Source organism: Convolutriloba macropyga, chromosome 9, assembly GCF_964194025.1.
Source record: "Convolutriloba macropyga chromosome 9, txConMacr16.3, whole genome shotgun sequence".
Classification (NCBI taxonomy): domain Eukaryota; kingdom Metazoa; phylum Xenacoelomorpha; order Acoela; family Convolutidae; genus Convolutriloba; species Convolutriloba macropyga.
In genome coordinates, this window is record NC_134476.1 from 64,477,305 (window position 1) to 64,494,750 (window position 17,446).

Consider the following 17,446-nt stretch of genomic DNA (forward strand, 5'->3'; position numbering starts at 1 on the left):
GGCATATGTGGAAAAATTCAAAAGTAAAAAAACTAATACTAGCTATTTGTTGAATGAAAGGCGGTGAATGAAAGGTAGGCCGAAGTTAAATTAAGCCGACATAAAAGAATGTTATGTAATAGTTATGTAATCTATCAGAAATCATACATTGTTAACCGTTACAATCAAAACTGCGCAGAGTATATAATGTATTATGTATTCCAATGCACCAAAGAAACAAAAATGCGTCAATTTTTAGACATCTAGCGGGTACGGGCCTCAGCGGAGCGCTGTCCATGGCCATGCCTCTCATCTGCTGTGGGATGTAATTCGGAAGCCGCGGGCCGGTTATCGCGGCGAAGCCCACCGGCCCGCCAAGGGCAACTTAAAGAACCGGTATTCCAAAATTTTTCGGCTTACTTGACGTCATTTTTAAAATTCAGCTTGCTTGCCTTGATCACCAACATTTAAGCAACATATTTTTGAACTTTGACCGTTCACTCAATTTCTGAACTAAACGCCACTTTGAGTCTAGAATTCCAATTAAAAAGCTAATATTTGGCTAACTTTCAAACAAACAAGTTATGAAAAATGTAAATTGAATCCAAAAATATCAAATTGGACAAATGATTTGACATAGCAGCTCTCTGAGCGTGAAGAATACCAAAAATAGTTAAGGCACCAGTTATTAAAATCAATTACAAGTAAATAATAAACACCAGAAACATCATTACCATTTTGGCACACCCTCTAGCTGAGAAAATGAAGCAAACTGAAACACAGTGAAATATATATATAAACAAGCACAAATTTAGGGTTTATTTGACTGCAGCTTTTACAATTTACTCCATAGCAAATGGAAACAACTTTTTGTACATTGCAAAGATTTTCAGATCAATTGAAGAGCTGAACTAACTTCTCATTGACAGTATGTATTATACTTTTTAGTATACCTTTGTACTTATCGCGAATTTTGAATGATATTTATGATCTCAGAACATGAATTTGATTCATGAATTTGATGAAACGCTTAATCTAGAAAGCTTTTTTTCCCTTCACGTTAACTTAAACTGTCAGACATTTTCTAAGGGCAGCAACGAACTACGCCGAGATTTATTTAAACTAGTTCCAACACGTTAGGATACCGAAGTCTAATCACCTGTGATATCGTTTTATTTTTACATCACACAAGAATCAGTTATTTGGAACGCATTGAAGCGTGTGCTCATCTTAAAGCGTCGTTGCTAAATCAGTCTATTTTTTAATCATCTCTCATTGCGAAAACAACAATTCAACTGATAATCGATAAAAAATAACTTGTTAGCGATCAGTGAATCCTTCGACAATCTGAACCAGTCGGTGAAAAACGACCAGTGGGCTTTCTGATTAGACTACTTTTTCCCAATTCCTTTTCTTCGCCTCTTTTGCAATATGAAGTCTCGCGGAAAAAATGGTCTAACCCACTTCGCAGGGGCAGAAGGTATGCAACCGTTGCAATCGCAACGAAAGTTAATTTAAAAACATTATCACCCTTACAGTTTCTCGATGGCGACAATAACCGTGTGATAACATTAATTAACGCAATTTACAAGCCCCTATGCTCCGCTGTCCTCTTATAATCAACATGCTTAATTTTACTGTTACGAGTCCGCTCAAAGATTCGCAAAAACACCTGAAAACCTTGTCAGCGATTTGCATGAAATCACAATTTACTATTTAACACAATTTACTCGTCAATTTAGTGGTCATCACCTACAAGGGGTGGCCGCCGTATTGGCCGACAGGGCGTTTAGCCGACAACCAAAAATTGAGAAATTTAACCGACAATTTAAGTAAAATGAGCAATAAAACTTATTCTAAAGCTGTGATTGGCCAATTAAAACACTAGTTCGTAAGTGGACACAAATATACCGCAGTTTTGTCATCAACTAGTGTAACGAAGGTTTATCCGTGGCCGGACGGTATTTAACCGCATCTGGCCATGCCTCGCGGGCCATGGCCATGCCTCAGCTGCCCGTGGGACTTGATATGAAACTATCACAACCGAACTACTGATTTATGGACCAATGAGACTTTTATGATCAATTATGACAAAACCGTCTGCTAAATTTCTCATTTTTCCCTGTCGGACAATTTTCCTAGCACCCCTACAATGTTTACAAACACATTGACTATCTTCCCAATCCATTTGAGAACATATTTGGGAAGCCGTCCGGAAATCCTCCACCAGAATAAGTTGACTTGAAGGAAGAGGAGGAAGAGCGCTGAGGTGTTTTGAACATGGCCCTTATAAGGTATATCTGTCCGACTGTTGATATTACCATCAGAATTGAGGAGAGGATTGAGGTCCTGTCTACTAAAGTGTGTGTTGCATCCATCATGTATCTAAACATTCAATTCATTAAACAACGAAAATTAGCTTTCCGTACCGTGTCTCCTATCATTTTTAGTGCGTTATTGATTATCTGTATTTGGAGTGAGGACTGGACAATAAATCAAGACATCAGTAGTATGCTTATCTGCCATATGACTGTAGGGGGGGGGGGGGGGGTCCGGACACCCCCCCCCCCCCCGCCAAGAACTTTACCACCGAAAAACTGATTTTCTCTCAGTGAAATCAAGTTTTTTGTTTAAGTTTCACCAGTCTGAGAGACGTTTCTTGAGTTACGTTGACTGGTGAAACTTAAACAAAAAACTTGATTTCACTGAGAGAAAATCAGTTTTTCGGTGGTAAAGTTCTTTGCAGGGGGGGGGGGGGGGGGAAAGTCCGGACCCCCTCCCTCCAGTCATTTGGCAGCTAACGGTCGCTGGTGTGCTAGCGTTAAGGCAACCCAGAGCAGTTCCTAATTTGCTTGACGGTAAAAACTCTTTTTCTATAGAACTAAAAATTTTCCTATAAGGCCTCAAACTTGGAAAAAATTTCAAAATATTCAAATTTTTTGCAAAATTTGAAAGTTTTTGAAGTCCTAATGTGGTCTGAAATGGATTTTGCGCTATGAAAGAGCACTCAAAAGTGATTTTTTGTTGACTTCACTTTTTTTCACCTATGCAGTATGGGGTTCGAAAAAAACAAAAAAATTTTTTTTTCGAAAATATTTCAAAGTTTTTCGATTTTCTAAAATGGTCTGAAATGGATTTTGCACTATGAAAGAGCACTCAAAAGTCATTTTTTGTTGACTTCACCTTTTCTGTGCACTAGGGGGGTTGAAAAATTAAAAAAAATTAAATTTTTGGGAAAATTTTCCGGAGTCCTAAAATGGTCTGAAATGGATTTTGCGCTATAAAAGTGATTTTTTGTTGACTTCATTTTTTTCAACCAAGTAGGGTGGGACAAACTCAGGTTCTGAAATGGTCTGAAATAAGTCAAGAGCACTCAGAAGCCGTTTTTGTTGAAAATACTTTTGCAAAATGTGCAGTATGATGTGGAAAGCATCTGCAGTATAATTGTTTATAAGTAAATATAAATGTGCTTAAGTTTAGTATTATATTTGTATGAGTATAAGCTGGAATGTATGTTTGCGTGTAGATAATGTAAATGTGTGTATATATGTCAAGAACTTGTGGTTGTATGTGTGTATGTTTTTCTATGCGCATACGGTGGAATGTATGTATATATGTCTGAACGTGTTTATGTATTTATGTATTTATATGCATGCAAGTCTGACGAGAGTGAGAGAGAAGTCCTTGGAGGGCGGCAATTTGATTGTTTAGAAGAAGGTTGTTATTTGTCTCCACGATCCAATAATTTTATGTCTTACAAACAGATTTTGACCTTCAGCGTTGTTAAACTCATGTTTTTGTCCTGTAAACAATGGCAAGCAAAATTTCACAACAGGAGACAACAACAAATTTTTGATGTTCTGAGCACGTTTTTTTAATACAGAATTGTCTACGCCTATCCCGTTATCATATTAAAAACTTTCAAGATTATTTACAGGAAAAAATTTAAATTTATGCTTTTGTCTTTTAATCCTACGCAAGACAATGGAAAAATGTGGCAATCGGAGACAAAAACTACTTTTGGTGTTCTGAGCATGGTTTTTGAAAACAGATTTCTCTACTCTTACTCAGCTACCCTTTTAACAATGAGAAAAATTATTTACAGGAAAAATTTAAATTTATGCTTTTGTCTTTTAATCCTTCGCAAGACAATGGAAAATGTGGCAATCGGAGACAAAAACTACTTTTGGTGATCTGAGCAAGGCTTTTGAAAAGAGACTTCTCTACTCTTACTCAGCTACCCTTTTAACAACGAGCAAAATTATTTACAGGAAAAATGTATTTGAGATAAATTGTTGAGAGATAAACAATAGATTGAGCTAAGAAGAAAAATTAAATTCTGTAAAAAACCGAAAAAATTGAAGGGAAAACTATATGCAGGAGCAGCTGAATTTTTTTAGTTAAATAAAGTAGAATTACAAGAATTCATCAAGAGTTTGAATCAGACAAAATGTGTAATGATGTACAAGAAGAGTAGTTTCCAGTGGAACTTTAAAAATAGCTAAATTTTCAAAAGTTAATTAGCAACTTGATCAATTAGGAAAGAAGGAACACAACCTCTGTATCTGTGGGGGTTGCTAGAAACAGCTTCAGTAGTGTATAAGTCTTGTTGGCGTATTGGGAATAACACTAATGGATGATGCGTGCTGGGACTGAAATCTTAAACAAAAGCGAATCGCTTCTTAGGTAAATGGTTCCAACTTACTTATTATACTCAACTATTGAAAACTGGAAGTAAATTACCAGCGCACCTCAAGCCAACAAAAATCAAAAGTCCATTATTGCTTTTTCTTGAAATAAATTTACTGTGCATTCAGTAACCCTGTGTTAATATTTTAAATTACTTATTGTTCTGTCGACGTTTTAAAATAACATGACCGCAACGATATTTGATACAGCATCCGAAAGAAGTACATCCAAAGGAATTTGAAATTAAAAAGAGCAGAGTCTATAGAACATATAATTGGGCTAAGTCTGGCGAACATTTCTGAATTGAACACAACACTACTGCTACCTGCTACTACAACCTGCAACTACTATCTAAAATTAGTACCTACTACTTCTACCTACCAGTACTACCTACAACTACTACTAGATACTACTACTCACTACTCTAACTACTTATTGTTTCTAAGTTACACTAAAACCTACCACTACAAACTACTTCTTATTACCTTCAAATATTACGTTTTTTACTAACTATCTATAACAATGTGTTTTTGTTTTTCCAAAAAAGACGAAAACAATTCTTATGTCTAGACACCCGTTTAACATAAACAACAGAATCTGTTATCTATTTTAAGGTAACGTGTCCTGACTGACGCAGAACGACAGACTTTGCCCGCCAATATTTTCAACAAATCATCAAGTGTTTGAAGGTTTTTCAAAGATATGAAAAACTCTTAAAGCTTTGTTGCATACATTAACTCAGCATTTTTCAACTTAATGTTATGCTGAAATAACAATTTAATAATCCATAGTACGATATATAATGTGGTATTTAATTAATAAAAAAATAATGTAGGGTTTTCATTGTTTAGCGAACAATTCTAATTTTTAGAACTTCAAACAAGTTTTATAGCATGTTCTTTTTTGAAGTGTAACTTTTGTGTACTTTTGTTACTTATGACGAATCAGTTTTAAGTTTGTTGTTCAAAAGCTGAGTTTTTTTGTTTATCCAGTGTATGACGTCTGATTCCATTTGCAATTAATTGAAAGATATGAAAATTAAAATTTTTTAAAAAATTCTTATTTGGAGGATTGCATAGCGTAAACATTGATTGCTTCACAATGGCGCTGCACTATGTCTATTTATAATATCAACCTCATAGACAAATGTTTGCTTCAAAAAAAGTCGATAGTGTATCCCTAGATGGAATCAAATACTTTACAACGTACCTGCATTATCCAGACAACTGAGGTTTTACTGTATAAAGTTTTTTCATATGATGATTCAAAGTCGCTTTTTATTTTAGTCATCACGTACTACACAACTTTTTCTTTCTGAGTCCTTACGTTTGAACATTTTGTATAAGCTGAAAACTGCTGGGACAGCTTGTCAAAATGACAATGTATTAATTGAGTTTCATAATGAACCTTAGCTTCGTCTAATGATGTGTTCCCAGCTAAGACGGTAAGAATGTAATTGTGAACTTGCTACTCAAAAACAGTTTAGCGCTGCATGATTTTGCACTTTTTGTTATATTAATTTCTTCCTAATTTTATTGACTTTCATTTAATCATTGTTTATCTGAAGAAAATTTAGAATAAATTCAAGGCCATGAAACGTTTCTCAGCAAAATTGAGTGAAAGAGTCTTGTTGGGTTTGAGAACTCAGACAAAAACTTTAAATTTAAGGGTTTAGGTGGAAAAAAAATTTTGTTTGTTTTCAACGTCTGCTTTCACTCAAAGGACACGAAATGGCCCCAGAGAAGTACTTTCCGCTGAATTTGAAACATGACTTTTTTAGTGTACAAAACAATCGGAGACGGCATGGCTTTGGATAAGCAAGTATAAAAAAACGCATGATTTTCCGAAATCAGCAGTGTTGACATATTTTTACCAGTGAATCTGGAAAAGCACGGTCAGTGCAACTTTTTAAATGATTAATTTTCTCTGAAGAACGTTCGGCTAATGAACTTAAAATATTGCAAAAAAACTTATATGGAGTTATTTTTAAGTCATGACCACATTAAGAAACAGTTAACTTAACTAAATTTCATTTTTGCTACCATAAAAAACCGTTAAAACAAAGTAGAAATCAGATTATGCGCTTTGATACCATCGTCAAACTGACAAATATAATTCAACATTTGGCCGATTTGGAAAAGTCTCCGTTTGTTAAAACCCGGCTATTCATAGAGCATCAAGTTCAAAGTTTAAAGTATTCAAAATTTTGGGGAAATTAGTGTTTGATTTTTCTATGTGTTAATAAGTAATCTTGGCTTTGTGTACTTCATTTTGATGGTATCTTTCCGAAAGAGTTTCTACGTTTTCAAACGTTTGTTTGTTATGGAACCTATGAAGAGTCGATTTGAGTTCATTCAACTGAGTCAAAGACAAAAAAAAACAACTGTCAAAAGACAAATCTTGATTAAAGAGGCAATAAGGCTAATAAGATTTCCAGGTTTTTTAATGCAGTATTTTAATTTTCTCAGAGCTTAAACAATGAGAGAAATATGTAAAACTGTCTCTTAGAAAAAAGCTCCAGGTGGAATTTTACTACTGCGTGTCTTGCTAATTGCCCCTATTCTCAATAAAAACCATTTTAGTTTAACATGATTTTTATCTTCATTAAAATTTGTATCCTCTATAACAATAAATGCTAGAATCTTTATGTACATGAAAAAGTTTTTTTCACGAGTAATCATATAGCAAAACTTTAATCTTCAATAAAGCTTTTTTGATCTGCAAATTTCGGTATGAAAACGAATCAGTGGTCTCACAGGTAATTTGAAAAGGTTTCCTTCTGGCGCTCAAGAAGGAAAACCTCTAACGGAACTGCAAAATTAACAAAGGTAAGAAAAGAAACGTTTTTCACGTCAACTGTGTTTTTTATTTGAAAAACTTAAGATAAAACAATGCCTAGCTAACATAAAAAAAATTTAGATTATGCAAAACAAAGTTCTATAAGATATCATTGTCAAAGAAACTCTTTATGTACAAGCTGATTTTTCATTACTACTTTAACAAATTTGTACTTTTAAGACCTCAATAGTTTGCCCTAAGGAAACTCATGAGAGAACGGACAAGTCTTCACTACTTGCATTTATTGGAAATTTCGTTCTGATACGTTAAATGCTTACTATTCTTGATACCATAGCTTTATGGAATAACGAAGTTTTGCGTCTCCGTTAATGAATACTTAGATTTTCAAAATTTTATGAATTACTTAAGTAACATACTGAAATACTTCAAATTGATACATAGCTTTAAAAGCTACTGAGTGAATTCTCTGAAAAGCAAATGTTCCAAGACAAACACAAGTTATTGCACATCTATACAGAAAACACTAATGCATACTTACGTCTATGGTTCAGATTGAGCCTTGGAGCAAAACTTGTTTGTTATCTACTAACAGAAAACGTTAGCAGCGAATTTCTTGTGTCTGGTTTTACTAAGCTTTTTTGATATAGTTTACTATATTATATAGACTATATTCACATGGTCTATCATGCAATCTTTACTGCACGAGTTCCACGAGCATTCCTGAAGAGTATAATTTTGCTTTTTTCTATAAGAGTACAGAAAAAACGCATTATTTTCCAAAATCAGCAGTGTTGACATATTTTTACAGGTAATTCTGGAAAAGCACGGTCAGTGTAACTTTTTAAATGATTACTTTTCTCTGAAGAACGTTCGGCTAATGAACTTTAAATATTGCAAAATAACTTATATGGAGTTATTTTTAAGTCATGACCACATTAAGAAACAGTTAACTTAACTAAATTTCATTTTTTGCTACCATAAAAAACCGTTAAAACAAAGTAGAAATCAGATTATGCGCTTTGATACCATCGTCAAACTGACGAATATAATTCAACATTTGGCCGATTTGCAAGTCTCCGTTTGTTAAAACCCGGCTATTCATAGAGCATCAAGTTCAAAGTTTAAAGTATTCAAAATTTTTGGGAAATTAGTGTTTGACTTTTCTATGTGTTAATAAGTATTCTTGGCTTTGTATACTTCATTTTGATGGTATCTTTCCCAAAGAGTTTCTACGTTTTCAAACGTTTGCTTGTTATGGAACCTATGAAGAATCGATTTGAGTTCTTTCAACTGAGTCAGAGACAAAAAAACAACAGTCAAAAGACAAATCTTGATTAAAGAGGCAATAAAGCTAATAAGATTTCCAGGTTTTTTAATGCAGTATTTCAATTTTCTCAGATCTTAAACAATGAGAGAAATATGTAAAACTGTCTCTTAGAAAAAAGTTCCAGGTGGAATTTTACTACTGCGTGTCCCGCTAATTGTCCCTATTCTCAATAAAAACCATTGTAGTTTAACATGATTTTTATCTTCATTAAAATTGTATCCTCTATAACAATAAATGCTAGAATCTTTATGTACATGAAAAACTTTTTTTCACGAGTAATCATATAGCAAAACTTTAATCTTCAATAAAGCTTTTTTGATCTGCAAATTTCGGTATGAAAACGAATCAGTGGTCTCACAGGTAGTTTGAAAAGGTTTCCTTCTGGCGCTCAAGAAGGAAAACCTCTAACGGAACTGCAAAATTAACAAAGGTAAGAAAAGAAACGTTTTTCAAGTCAACTGTGTTTTTTATTTGAAAAACTTAAGATAAAACAATGCCTAGCTAACATAAAAAAGATTTAGATTATGCAAAACAAAGTTCTATAAGATATCATTGTCAAACAAGCTCTTTATGTACAAGCTGACTTTTCATTACTACTTTAACAAATTTGTACTTTTAAGACCTCAATAGTTTGCCTTAAGGAAACTCATGAGAGAACGGACAAGTATTCACTACGTGCATTTATTGGAAATTTCGTTCTGATACGTTAAATGCTTACTATTCTTGATACCATAGCTTTATGGAATAACGAAGTTTTGCGTCTCCGTTAATGAATACTTAGGTTTTAAAATTTTATGAATTACTTAAGTAACATACTGAAATACTTCAAATTGATACATAGCTTTAAAAGCTACTGAGTGAATTCTCTGAAAAGCAAATGTTCCAAGACAAACACAAGTTATTGCACATGTATACAGAAAACACTAATGCATACTTACGTCTATGGTTCAGATTGAGCCTTGGAGCAAAACTTGTTTGTTATCTACTAACAGAAAACGTTAGCAGCGAATTTCTTGTGTCTGGTTTTACTAAGCTTTTTTGATATAGTTTACTATATTATATAGACTATATTCACATGGTCTATCATGCAATCTTTACTGCACGAGTTCCACGGGCATTCCTGAAGAGTATAATTTTGCATTTTTCTATAGAGGAGTACAGAAAAAACGCATTATTTTCCAAAATCAGCAGTGTTGACATATTTTTACAGGTAATTCTGGAAAAGCACGGTCAGTGTAACTTTTTAAATGATTAATTTTCTCTGAAGAACGTTCGGCTAATGAACTTTAAATATTGCAAAATAACTTATATGGAGTTACTTTTAAGTCATGACCACATTAAGTAACAGTTAACTTAACTAAATTTCATTTTTTGCTACCATAAAAAACCGTTAAAACAAAGTAGAAATCAGATTATGCGCTTTGATACCATCGTCAAACTGACGAATATAATTCAACATTTGGCCGATTTGCAAGTCTCCGTTTGTTAAAACCCGGCTATTCATAGAGCATCAATTTCAAAGTTTAAAGTATTCAAAATTTTTGGGAAATTAGTGTTTGACTTTTCTATGTGTTAATAAGTATTCTTGGCTTTGTGTACTTCATTTTGATGGTATCTTTCCCAAAGAGTTTCTACGTTTTCAAACGTTTGCTTGTTATGGAAACTATGAAGAATCGATTTGAGTTCTTTCAACTGAGTCAGAGACAAAAAAACAACTGTCAAAAGACAAATCTTGATCAAAGAGGCAATTAGGCTAATAAGATTTCCAGGTTTTTTAATGCAGTGTTTCAATTTTCTCAGAGCTTAAACAATGTGAGAAATATGTAAAACCGTCTCTTAGAAAAAAATCCAGGTGGCATTTTACTACTGCGTGTTCTGCTAATTGCCCCTATTCTCAATAAAAAGCATTGTAGTTTAATATGATTTTAATCTTCATTAAAATTTGTATCCTCAATAACAATCAATGGGAGAATCTTTATGTACATGAAAAAGTTTTTTTCACGAGTAATCATATAGCAAAACTTTAACCTTCAATAAAGATTTTTTGATCTGCAAATTTCGGTATGAAAACGAATCAGTGGTCTCACAGGTAGTTTGAAAACGTTTTCTTCTGGCGTTCAAGAAAGAAAACCTCTAACGGAACTGCAAAATTAACAATGGTAAGAAAAGAAACGTTTTTCACGTCAACTTTGTTTTTTATTTGAAAAACTTAAGATAAAACAATGCCTAGCTAACATAAAAAAAATTTAGATTATGCAAAACAAAGTTCTATAAGATATCATTGTCAAAGAAACTCTTTATGTACAAGCTGATTTTTCATTACTACTTTAACAAATTTGTACTTTTAAGACCTCAATAGTTTGCCCTAAGGAAACTCATGAGAGAACGGACAAGTCTTCACTACTTGCATTTATTGGAAATTTCGTTCTGATACGTTAAATGCTTACTATTCTTGATACCATAGCTTTATGGAATAACGAAGTTTTGCGTCTCCGTTAATGAATACTTAGATTTTCAAAATTTTATGAATTACTTAAGTAACATACTGAAATACTTCAAATTGATACATAGCTTTAAAAGCTACTGAGTGAATTCTCTGAAAAGCAAATGTTCCAAGACAAACACAAGTTATTGCACATGTATACAGAAAACACTAATGCATACTTACGTCTATGGTTCAGATTCAGCCTTGGAGCAAAACTTGTTTGTTATCTACTAACAGAAAACGTTAGCAGCGAATTTCATATCGTTCGTCAAAATAACCCATGTCAATACTATGCCAAATCAAAATTATTGTACAAATAACTTGATATTAAATGGACGACTTGGAACCAGTTACCATATAAACTAGAAGCAATTATAACCATGAAAATCAAACAACCAGGCCAATAGGTGAATTCGAATGAATTTGAATTATCCTGCTTATTCCTTTGCTTTATTTGGGTTAACGTTATATTGCTTAACTGGAGCACACTGTGGGTCGAAATGTATTCCTTAATAAACAATTGCAAGCCTATGTACTCATTCTCTATTTATCTCAGCTTTTGCTGCAACACAGTAGAGTAAATGTATATACGCCTTCTTGATCAGAGACAAGAGAACACTAAAAATGTTTTTAGCCGAAAATTTTATGCAAGAATTTTTGCAGAGAAGACTGAACTTCTCAGACGCATAACGCAAGTCTTCTGCTTTATGCGTAGCAAGCTAATCAAAACATTGAAATGTCAACGCCCGAGGTACTTAAGAGAAAATTCAATTCACTTTACGACTGAAAAGGAATAAGAATTAGTCTAACAGATTTGACAACCGAGGCCTCCTCGAAATGTTATAGGCGTTCATTGGAAACTATTTTGGCTAAAAAAAGGAATGCTAATATTCCAGCCAACGGATTTTTAACTGAATGTTTGTTTCTCAAAATAACACTAACGTTTTCATTCTTGACTTGTATTCCATTCAGTTAGTGTATGCCAAAACCCAAACTCAACTGCCGGTTTATCACTCATAATGTACCATATCCTATCGCAATTTGAGGGCTCTTTTCAGCGAACAATTGTCTATCAAACTCGATATGAAAACAATATTGCCTTTATACAACAAAAGAAGGACAATGCAATTTCAAGCTGGACTACCTTCGACCATCGCCTCATACCCAAAAAATTTTATGAATTTGTTACTACATTACCTAATATAACGGAAGAAGAAGACTTTATCAACAACTCAACCTCCTCGGAAACTGAAGTAACTTCTTATCATATAGCTAATCCTTTGACTTCTGACATAGGATTTCTTCCCATCGACATCAAGAGGATTTTGCGCAGTTACGATTTCCAAAGTATGCCCCTCTTCAGGAGCCATGAAAAATATTTCGCTGCTTTAGAAGATTTGGAAAATCTGTGCAAAAAGCTCGAATCAAGCAGAATCAAGCTCGAAATTGATCACACTACATCTTGCACATCCGATGATGACAGAAAGACTGTGATATCTTCCATTTTAGAACAATTCCTAAGTCTTCTTGAAGAAAACTCAAAATTTGAAGAAAACTTCCAGAAACTTAGCACTGAGCCATCGTCTAACAAGCCTCTACAAAAGAAAAGCTGTTTTCGTGTTGTTCGAGGATGTGTCCTTCACAGTGGAAATTTTCCAAAAAGAATGAGATTGTGAGTTGTTCATGCAACAATAACAACTAGAACTGAAAAATTCTTGTCGATTAAAGCTTATGATCTAAACTTTGGTTTCAGGTAATGATTTGCTTACATTTATAACCTGTTATTTTGAAATGCTGTGCATTATTAAACTTCGTTATGTATGCTTATTATCCAAAATTTTGTAGTTGCAAAACCACTCCTTTAAACTACTGTTTGTTGATTCAACAGTATCCACGTCAGTGGAACAGGAAACAGTCTTCGGCCTGCTTATAGGATTAGAAAGTCGGCAATTTGTTGTACAGTAGGATCCCCAAACCGTAGATTATCGTTCTGAAAATTTTGCGTTCTGAACGGATACGTGCAAGAGAACCGACGTTATGAAGAGCTGACGTTAGAAACCGCCGCACCCTGTTTTGATTTAAAAAGAGCCAAAATCAAAAAGTTGCAGTTAATTACAATAATTTGTTAGTTGATTACTAAGAAAAGTACCTGATGGAGGCTAATTGGTCTCATGTTTGGTTATCATAGTTTCGTATCAAGTCCCAAGAGCCGCTGAGGCATGACCATGGCGCGATTATTTCAAGATAATTATTTATTAATTTGATTTCAGTGTCTTATACTAGAAGATACAAAATTTTAATCTCTCAAACACTCGGTTATTATTGGTGGAAAATTTGGTAGTCTCATTTGAGAAGCCAATTTAATTGGCCGCAAAATTTATCTTAAATTAACGACTAATAATTAAAATAAATTTTCAGCTCTTTCAATCGGCTCTTCTCACTTCGGCTCTCTTGCAAATCACCGGTTGAAACAAACATTCAACCAGACCACTTGATTTTTTTTCAAAAAAAAACCTATATGGTGCGTCTGAGAAGTTCAGTCTGCTCTGCAAAAGTTCTTGCATAAAATTTTCGGCTAAAAACACTTTTATTAGTTTGCTTGAGTATTCTCTTGTCTCTGATCAAGAGGGCGTATATACATTTACTCTACTGTGTTGCAGCAAAAGCTGAGATAAATGGATAATGAGTAAATAAAGCAAAGAAAGAAGCAGGACAATTAAAATTCAAATTCATCTATTGGCGTGCTTTTTTGATTTTCATGGCTATAATTGCTTCTAGTTTTTATAGTAACTGGTTCCAAGTCGTCCAATTTATATCAAGTAATTTGTACAATAATTTTGATTTGGCATAGTATTGACATGGTTCATTTTGACGAACGATAAGAAATTCGCTGCTAACGTTTTCTGTTAGTAGATGACAAACAAGTTTCGCTCCAAGGCTCAATCAGAACGAAATTTTCAATAAAAGCAAGTAGTGAATACTTGTCCGTTCTCTTATGAGTTTCCTGAAGGCAAACTATTGAGGTCTTAAAAGTACAAATTTGTTAAAGTAGTAATGAAAAATCAGCTTGTACACAAACTGTTTGTTTGACAATGATATCTTATAGAACTTTGTTTTGCATAATCTAAATCTTCTTTACGTGAGCTAAGCATTGTTTCATCTTAAGTCTTTCAAATAAAAAACAAAGTTGACGTGAAAAACGTTTCTTTTCTTACCTTTCTTAATTTTGCAGTTCCGTTGGAGGTTTTCTTTCTTGAGCGCCAGAAGAAAACCTTTTCATACTACGTGTGAGACCACTGATTCGTTTTCATAGCGAAAATTGCAGGTCAAAAAATCTTTATTGAAGATTAAAGTTTTGCTATATGATTACTCGTGAAAAAAACTTTTTCATGTACATAAAGATTCTCCCATTGATTGTTATTGAGGATACAAATTTTAATGAAGATTAAAAACATATTAAACTACAATGCTTTTTATTGAGAATAGGGGCAATTAGCAGAACACGCAGTAGTAAAATGCCACCTGGATTTTTTTTCTAAGAGACCGTTTTACATATTTCTCACATTGTTTAAGCTCTGAGAAAATTGAAATACTGCATTAAAAAACCTGGAAATCTTATTAGCCTAATTGCCTCTTTGATCAAGATTTGTCTTTTGACAGTTTTTTGGCTTTGACTCAGTTGAAAGAACTCAAATCGACTCTTCATAGGTTCCATAACAAACAAACGTTTGAAAGCATAGAAACTCTTTCGGAAAGATACCATCAAAACGAAGTACACAAAGCCAAGAATACATAAAAAAATTCAAACAGTAATTTCCCTAAAATTCTGAATGCTTTAAAGTTTGAACTTGATGCACTATGAATAGCCGGGTTTTAACAAACGTAGACTTTTCCAAATCGGCCAAATGTTGAATTATATTTGTCAGTTTGACGATGGTATCAAAGCGCTTAATCTGATTTCTACTTTGTTTTAACGGTTTTTTATGGTAGCAAAAATGAAATTTAGTTAAGATAACTGTTACTTAATGTGGTCATGACTTAAAAGTAACTCCATAAAAGTTATTTTGCAATATTTAAAGTTCATTAGCCTAACGTTCCTCAGAGAAAATTAATCATTTAAAAAGTTACACTGACCGTGCTTTTCCAGAATTACCTGTAAAAATATGTCAACACTGCTGATTTTGGAAAATAATGCGTTTTTTCTGCACTCTTATAGAAAAAAGCAAAATTATACTCTTCAGGAATGCTCGTGGAACTCGTGCAGTAAAGATTGCATAATAGACCATGTGAATATAGTCTATATAATATAGTAAACTATATCAAAAAAGCTTAGTAAAACCAGAAGGTCTTCTTCGCTTATTTGACATATATTTAGCTGTAGTTTAAATAGATTGTGAGAACGTGTTTCAAATGTTTTGCGTTCAAAACTATATAACACAACTCAACTATTATGACGTAATTATCCCCTGAATACTATTTTTAGATCAAACTCAAACTCAAACTTTGACTTTTAAAAAGAGCGAAAGGCCAAATTTTCACATTTTACTATATTTGGTAATCCAAAGTTACACAGTCACCGATTATTCAGTTTTGAATACTTAAAGTAGTCTTTTTTTCAAAGTCAATTATCCTTGAATAGTGTTTTTTGATCACAAACCCGAACATAAACTCAAAACTTCAATTTTTACGTAGAGTGATCCACCAAGCATCACCACTTTAATATACTTGCTTATCGAAATCCATACCGCTTCCGATTGTTGAGTTTTGAATACTAAAAAAAGTCTTTTTTATTAAAAAAGTCAATTATCCATGAATACTATTTTTAGATCACAAACTCGAACTCGAACTCAATGGTTCAGCTTTTATGTAAAGTGATCGCCCATGTTTCACATTTTTTTAAACTTGCTTATCCAAAGCCATGCCGTCTCCGATTGTTTTGTACACTATAAAAGTCTTTTGTTTCAAATTCAGCGGAAAGTACTTCTCTGGGACCATTTCTTGTCCTTTGAGTGAAAGCAGACGTTGAAAACAAACAAAATTTTTTTTCCACCTAAACCCTTAAATTTAAAGTTTTTGTCTGAGTTCTCAAACCCAACAAGACTCTTTCACTCAATTTTGCTGAGAAACGTTTCATGGCCTTGAATTTATTCTAAATTTTCTTCAGATAAACAATGATTAAATGAAAGTCAATAAAATTAGGAAGAAATTAATATAACAAAAAGTGCAAAATCATGCAGCGCTAAACTGTTTTTGAGTAGCAAGTTCACAATTACATTCTTACCGTCTTAGCTGGGAACACATCATTAGACGAAGCTAAGGTTCATTATGAAACTCAATTAATACATTGTCATTTTGACAAGCTGTCCCAGCAGTTTTCAGCTTATACAAAATGTTCAAACGTAAGGACTCAGAAAGAAAAAGTTGTGTAGTAAGTGATCACTAAAATAAAAAGCGACTTTGAATCATCATATGAAAAAACTTTATACAGTAAAACCTCAGTTGTCTGGATAATGCAGGTACGTTGTAAAGTATTTGATTCCATCTAGGGATACACTATCGACTTTTTTTGAAGCAAACATATTTCTATGAGGTTAATATTATAAATAGACATAGATAGTTTGTAAAAAACGTAATATTTGAAGGTGATTAATTTGTAGTGGTAGGTACTAGTGTAACTTAGAAACAATGAGTAGTTAGAGTAGTGAGTAGTAGTATCTAGTAGTAGTTGTAGGTAGTACTGGTAGGTAGAAGTAGTAGGTACTAATTGTAGATAGTAGTTGCAGGTTGTAGTAGTAGGTAGTTGCAGTAGTAGGTAGCAGTAGTGTTCAATTCAGAAATGTTCGCCAGACTTCTTTGCCCGATTATATGTTCTATAGACTCTGCACTTTTTAATTCAAAAAATTCCTTTCGACGCACTTCTGTCGGATGCTGTATCAAATATCGTTGCGGTCATGTTATTTTAAAACGTCGACAGAACAATAAGTAATCCAAAATATTAACACAGGGTAACTGAATGCACAAAAAATTTATTTCAAGAAAGAACAATAATGAACTTTTGATTTTTGTTGGCTTGAGTTGCACTGGTAATTTACTTCCACTGTTCAATAGTTGAGTATAAGAAGTATGTTGGAACCATTTACTTAACAAGCGATTCGCTTTTGTTGAAG

At 33.4% G+C, this 17,446-nt stretch overlaps 1 protein-coding gene across 1 annotated transcript in view; it reads right to left on the reverse strand.

The window, feature by feature from the left end:
* Nucleotides 1–2,057: 2,057 nt before the first annotated feature.
* LOC142345516 (transmembrane emp24 domain-containing protein 1-like) overlaps nt 2,058–17,446 on the reverse strand; it is a 76,314-nt gene continuing 60,925 nt past the window's right edge. The window contains exon 5 of the mRNA XM_075397588.1: nt 2,058–2,364. Within this exon, the coding sequence (XP_075253703.1) occupies nt 2,151–2,364 (214 nt within the window). The 3' untranslated portion in view covers nt 2,058–2,150. The remainder of the gene's footprint in view (nt 2,365–17,446) is intronic.